This window comes from Talpa occidentalis, unplaced genomic scaffold (assembly GCF_014898055.3).
Source record: "Talpa occidentalis isolate TD23 unplaced genomic scaffold, MPIMG_talOcc4v2.1 talOcc4.11, whole genome shotgun sequence".
Classification (NCBI taxonomy): domain Eukaryota; kingdom Metazoa; phylum Chordata; class Mammalia; order Eulipotyphla; family Talpidae; genus Talpa; species Talpa occidentalis.
In genome coordinates, this window is record NW_023601104.1 from 74,178,679 (window position 1) to 74,185,332 (window position 6,654).

At 41.1% G+C, this 6,654-nt stretch overlaps 1 protein-coding gene across 3 annotated transcripts in view; it reads left to right on the top strand.

Annotated features, from left to right (window-relative positions):
- Positions 1-6,654, top strand: part of ARG2 (arginase 2) — a 47,518-nt gene that overhangs the window by 35,870 nt on the left and 4,994 nt on the right. For all 3 annotated transcript variants that reach the window (XM_037503546.2, XM_037503544.2, XM_037503545.2), the window contains 5 exons: positions 1,551-1,728; positions 3,606-3,765; positions 4,592-4,686; positions 4,845-4,949; positions 5,908-6,044. In XM_037503546.2, coding sequence (XP_037359443.1) covers positions 1,551-1,728; positions 3,606-3,765; positions 4,592-4,686; positions 4,845-4,949; positions 5,908-6,044 — 675 coding nt within the window. The remainder of the gene's footprint in view (positions 1-1,550; positions 1,729-3,605; positions 3,766-4,591; positions 4,687-4,844; positions 4,950-5,907; positions 6,045-6,654) is intronic.

The window sequence follows — 6,654 nt, forward strand, 5'->3', positions numbered from 1 at the left end:
GTGCTTTGGGGGTGGGTGTGATGTGATGACCTATGTTTGAGGTGTGAACCTATTTCCCTAAATCATATACCGCATTGTAAGCCAATCTCACCCTAATTAAAAGGTCTCCCCTCTCTCTTTAGAGATGAATGGCCTAGATTTGGATCTTGCTTCTGGCACCTTCATTTCTTCATCTATAGAATAGGCATATTTTACTTACCTACTAGAATTGTTAGTCTTAAGAATATAACCAGTTAGAACAGTGCCTGGGACTAGGTAAGTAATAACTATTAGATATTTCAGGATGCTTCAGGCCTTTGATTGGCCTTTTATTTAAAAAAATAATTATGAGTACAATTTCTATAATAGTACTTTTTTTTTTTTTTAATGTTGGGTTCTGGGCCTCCCTAGTGGCACAGGGGTTAAAGTCTCAGCACTATCAAGCTATTGCCAACCACTGCAGCACGAGTTCGATCCCTGGCCAGGGCGCTGACCCACATGGCACAGCAGACCTCTCCTGTCTCACCTGCTGCTCCCCTCAGCAGTGTATTTTCAGTATAGCCGCCTGTTCTGTTTCCCACTTTGTCGCTGGTGAATCCTCTCACCCCACCCCACCTCTGGCCTATACCCCAGTTCTTATGTCATAAATAAAAAAAAAATCTTGGGGAAAAAATATTACTCGATTCTCAGCATTTTATGTTCGCATAACTGGGCTATCTGCTGCTGGTTTTGTAATCGTTAAATGAAATCAGTCAACATCTCTGTGTTTGCTTTCTAAAACCCTGATTCTTTTTTTTTTTAGATTTATTTATTTTTGCATCCAAGAACTGGGGAACAGGCCAGAGGTATGGGGGGGTGAGAGGAGTCACCAGAGACAGAGTGGGGAACAGAACATGCCGATTGAAATACACTGCTGAGGTTCTCCCCTGGTTGTGCAGGCGGTTGAGCGCAGCGCTGTGAAGCTGTCCGCAGCCTCTGCTGCGCCAGTTCGATCCCAGCCAGCCGGCGAGGGTCCCACATGGCGCAGCAGACCTCTCCTGTCTCGCCCGCTGCTCCCTCAGCAGTATATTTTGTCAGTCTGCCTGTTCTGTTCCCCACTCTGTCTCTGGTGGATCCTCTCACCCTCCCGCGCATCTGGCCTGTACCCCGGTTCTTGCATAAACAAACAAATCTTTTAAAAAAAAAAAAAGAAATACACCACTGAGGGGAGCAGCAGGTGAGTCAGGAGAGTTCTGCTGCGCCATGTGGGTAGCTCCCTGGCCAGGGATCGAACTCGTGCTGCAGGGGCTGTGGATAGCTACATAGGTTGCATCACAACCCCTTGCGCCACTAGGGAGGCCCTAAAATCCTGATTCTTCATCTGTAAAATATATAGTATGCACTATTAAGATCTACCCCACAGGTTTGCTGGGAAGGAAAAGATAATCCAGTCAATCTTGTGACATTTTAAATTTTAGTATGAAAAGGTAAGTGTGATAGGCACTTTGTCGCAAGTTATTGTTTGTGGCCCAGGCCAATAAAAGTTGGAATAGCATATATAATTAATATTGCCATCCTCCATTTGTTTCCAGGCTGCCGCCTTAAAGACTTTGGAGATTTGAATTTTACACCAGTTCCCAAAGATGACCTTTACAACAATCTGATAGTGAATCCTCGATCAGTGGGCCTCGCCAACCAAGAGCTAGCTGAGGTGGTTAGCAGAGCTGTGTCCGGTGGCTACAGCTGTGTCACAGTGGGCGGGGACCACAGGTAAGATGGGAGCCAGGGGTGGTGGAGGGACTATACTGCTTTGGTTCATTAGTTAGCTTGTTTCCTTACTTAGAATAAAATACCCTGTGGAACTTTTAGGATAGAATGGACATAATAGTATTTTAATGTCTAAAGTCATGAGATACTAGAGACAAAGTTTTATTTTATTTTTTTAAAGATTTATTTTTTATTTATGTATACAAGAGCTGAGGTGGGAAGGCAGGATTGAGAGTATCCACAAGACAGATTGGGGAGCAGAACAAGCAGATTGACTGAAATACACTGCTGATGGGAACAGCGGGCGAGAAAGGAGAGGTCTGCTGTGCCATGTGGGTAGCTCCCTGGCCAGGCATTGAACTCATGCTGTAGTGACTGCCGATAGCTTCATAGTGCTGACACTTAACCCCTTGTGGCACCAGAGAGGCCCAGGAGACAGTTTTACTAGTGTGTTCATGCTTATTTCTTGGAAAGCTGTGATGACTTTTTCAGAGGTGTACTCAGAGATCTTTTCAGATCACCTAACAGAAGTTAATATCTTTGTTAGAATTCCAGAGGCAGGTAGATTCCTCATTAGGAGTAAAAATTTAGTGAGAAGTAGTTAGTCCCAAGTTCTCAACCGAGATTCCGCTATATCAACCAGAGGGGTTGGATCTCCTATCTCCTAGCTCGATGCTCTATTTATATCCTTTCGTGGTCTTACTATTCAATGTGATTGTCAGTTGTTGGTGTTTCTTTTGTTTTTAGCTATGTATATTGCAATCCTGTCATTGCTTCCTTCTCCTGTGCAGTGCTAAAACCTAGCCTATTTAGAAAATTCTAGTAAGAAACGGATATCTGGACAAATTGAGCAGCTGTTGAAGATTTTAAAGGGAGACATTTTTAGGTCATTATGTTCTTTTTACATAGTACAACATACACTATTACCTTGATCGTCAAAACAACTTAATCAGGCCTAGATAATTATCTGTTTTATAGAAAAGGAAACTGAAGTCTAGAGAAACTAGATGATTTGTCCTAATCACTAGCACTAAACCATGGTATCCCTCAAAAAGGCCCAAGGCAGGACACAGAGCTTAAAATGCTGACTCATGTTCTACTGACCAAGATGGGGGCTTATTTTCTAAGATGCTTAAGCTGCATTTCCCATCTTATGAAATTACTTGGTTACTGGGAAGCTGGGCAGCTCTCTAACCACAATTTCATCAGCTATAGTCCTACAGCTATAATAGGTCATTGACTAATGTAAGCACAAGCTAAAAAACAGTGTATTTGAATGCCATGCTAATACATACAAGGCAACATGCAGATAAGCCTTTTTTTTATTCAAGGGTCTAAATAAATTTTAATTGGGGTACCAGTTCATTATCTTTAACATTGACTTTTAGAAAGTTAACATGATGCGCCCAAAAAGCTATGCTGCTTCTGATTTTTATCCCTAATGTAACTGATATTTTGACAGATGATCTCCCTGGTTTCCCTTTACCAGTCTCCTTTCAGGTCTATTAAGCAGTATTGGTGTGCTGTTTCATACAGACCACATAATTTAACTAGATTTCATTCACCGAAGTATTAGAGGTCCTTTTCTAGACCAGGATCAAATTACAGGGGTTGGGGGCAGCAGTGGTTTCCACCACACTACAGGGATAACCAGTTGTCAACTTTCAATTTTTAGAGTTTTCCATGTTTCCTTGTCTAACTTGATCAAGGTTATTCTTTGGGAACTACAACCCTAGGTACTTTGTCTCATCAAAATCCAGCTTCAGTCTGTAGCCCTGACTTTGCCCTGAGGACAGAGTATGAGCTGCGTTGGCTGAGGAGTTATTGATGATGTATGCCAAGCAGAGAGCCTTGAAGATTATTTTATTTGTTCTTCGCAGCCTGGCAATCGGAACTATTAGTGGCCACGCTCGGCACTGCCCAGATTTGTGTGTGATCTGGGTTGATGCCCATGCTGACATCAATACACCCCTCACCACTTCATCTGGAAATCTCCATGGACAGCCAGTTTCATTTCTCCTCAGAGAATTACAGGACAAGGTCAGTGAGTAGAAATGAAAGTGGAATGACTTCTAGGGGTCATCCTGGGGCTGAGCGGGTCTAGGTAAGGAAGATTTCTGTGAATGATGGATTAAGGATGATGGTATTAATGATAATAACGTCTTCATTTGTTCATCAGGGACAGGTAGTCTCCTACAAGCTAGGGATATAAAGATGACTAGAACATGCTTTCAGAGGGCTTAGAATGTTATAAGGAAGGAAGGTGGTATGGTGAGTAGTAACGAGCAATTGATTTCATAGTCTAAAGGGCTCAGATCTTACTCTCAGACTCACTGATCTAGGAAATAAGTAAAACCATGATTACCTCTAAGTAATTTTTCCTAGGCTATTCAGAAGACGTGGGAGTCCATGTTGGGCACAGCATTCCTTTATCCCTCCCTTTAGTGAGGGACCAAGTGAAACTAGCAGTACAAAGGCTATTCATTGGGCAGAATTTGTTTTGACTGTCTACAACTTGAGATGGCACCTGGGTTATGTTTCAAGAACCAATCTGTTAATTCAGTAATGTACAAAGGGGTGAAAAGGGCTAATCAGCAGTATTTCTGTTATTTAAGAAAGTTAATGAAAAACCGAGACCACCTCAGAAGACTTTTTTTTATTCTTAAGCTACACTACATTCTTCAGCTCTCCTTTTGAGATATTTCCACTTGTATCCATTCTCTTTCCCAGATCAAGTATCTTGTATTGCTTTAAGCATATCCTGTGGTAGGAAGAAAAAGCAGACAGCACACACTGGAAAGCATACAGTGATTACCTGAGTGAGACCAAAAATCTGTAATGAATCTTGTTCATTCATCTCTTCTAGGTACCACAACTCCCAGGATTTTCCTGGATCAAACCGTGTATCTCTTCCCCAAGTATCGTATATATTGGTTTAAGAGATGTGGACCCTCCTGAACAGTAAGTTGAAGAATTTGGATTAAACTGTGGGCCGTCCTGGTCACTTGATTTGCTAGTTGTTGCTTGTAGATCATTATAGAGACAGAGCACCCCTCACATTTGATTAAAAAAATGAAATGCCCTTTTAACTACAGACTCTTTCTTTTATGTATCACCAGTTTTATTCTAAAGAATTACGATATCCAGTATTTTTCCATGAGAGACATAGATCGACTTGGCATCCAGAAGGTCATGGAACAGACATTCGATCTGCTAATTGGCAAGTGAGTAACTACAATGGATGTCTCCTTCTAGGTCCCAAAGGGAATAAAACAGACTCCCAAGAGGCAGCACAGTGTAGCCCATCTCTTGAGGACAGGAGCTTTTAAAGTTAAAACAAGGCATACATATAAAATATCCAAATAAATCAGAAGAGGAAAATATGAAACATAAGTTATATCCTTCCTCTGGGTTTGGGAGAATTTCTGTCCCTGCCTGATCCTCTCATGAATTCTAGGCTCATTTTTAAAAAGCTTATCTTCTTTTTCCCTCAACTGTTCCATTCTTCCCAGCCTCACTATTTCTTCATCTGAATGTTTTATGTTAAGCAAATCTTGGTAGTATAGAAAGATGGCAGGTGACAGATGACTGCTAATCAAATGCTAGTTTTAAAAGCATTTTCCTAATGCTGACTATTTCTCGGTAATGTAATTAACTCTCAGCTTATAGTATGTCATTTCTTAAGCTGTCAAAAAATTTATTTAGCATATGGGCATTTGTTAGTTTTAGTCATATGGCATACCTGGGCTAACCTGTAAGTTAGAATTGGAAGATAAGGCTCCTGACACAAAATCAGAGTTAAGTTTTGCTGCTGTTATGTTCTGAGAGATTAGCAACTAGAACACAGATAATCCAATTGACACTGAATGTATCAGAGTCCACTGTCATAAAAGTGAATTCTCTCTACTGCCAGTTAGTGTAAGAGCACTGGGTTCTCGTGCCCAGTGTAAGTCAGAAATATGAAGTGAAATTAGCCGGAGGCACACGGAACAACAGCAAAAGTGGTGTATAGGAAGCTAACACGCTTAGTGCTCAGTAACTTCCAAGACCAGGAAACTTGCAGATCTGTTATGTTAACAAAGTGCCAGGGCTGACAGTAACAAAGTCAAGGCATTATAACTGTAGAAGGACGGGAGTCCAGCCACAACCAAATGGCAATTCTCTTATCTTCCTTCTTTCAAGACAACAAAGGCCAATCCACCTGAGTTTTGACATTGACGCCTTTGACCCTTCACTGGCTCCAGCCACAGGCACCCCTGTTGTAGGGGGACTGACCTACCGAGAGGGCATGTATATCACTGAGGAAATCCATAGTACTGGTAAGTAGCAATCAGCCTGTTAAATACATAAATATGCCTGTGGCCAGTACAGGACCTTTTCTGCTATTCCATGTAATTGCCGGCATTGTTTTTTTGCTCAAACTTTTATAGCTAAAAGTCAAGTGGTTAGGTTAATAAGGAGCAATCAGAGGTATGTTTAAACCTGGCTTATACCCAAATATGCTGCGGTAAAACTGAGTAAGAAACTGTTTGTCTATATAACATACACTCATAAAATATAAGAACAAACTGCCAAACTGATGTAGTTCTATCCATCTGAATCCTCTAAAGGACGGCTAAAATAAAAAGGCAAGGCCAAGTAGCTAGTAATTATACCCTAACTTTAAGAGGTTCGTTCACTAAGAGTTGGGAATGTGGAGTTAAAGCTTTTCTTGAAGATATTTTCAAAGCTGGACAGTATCCTTGGGTCCTTACTTATAGGCTAATAATTCTTAGACTTTGTTTGATCAGTGCTTTAATTTGGGTATACTAGAAGATGAACGGCTAACAAAAAGATCAGTAAAATTAGCATTAGATTACAAATATAGATACAGGGGGATCCTGTCCCATAACTCATACTCATTTGCAAAGTTTCCATTTCTGTCAGAAA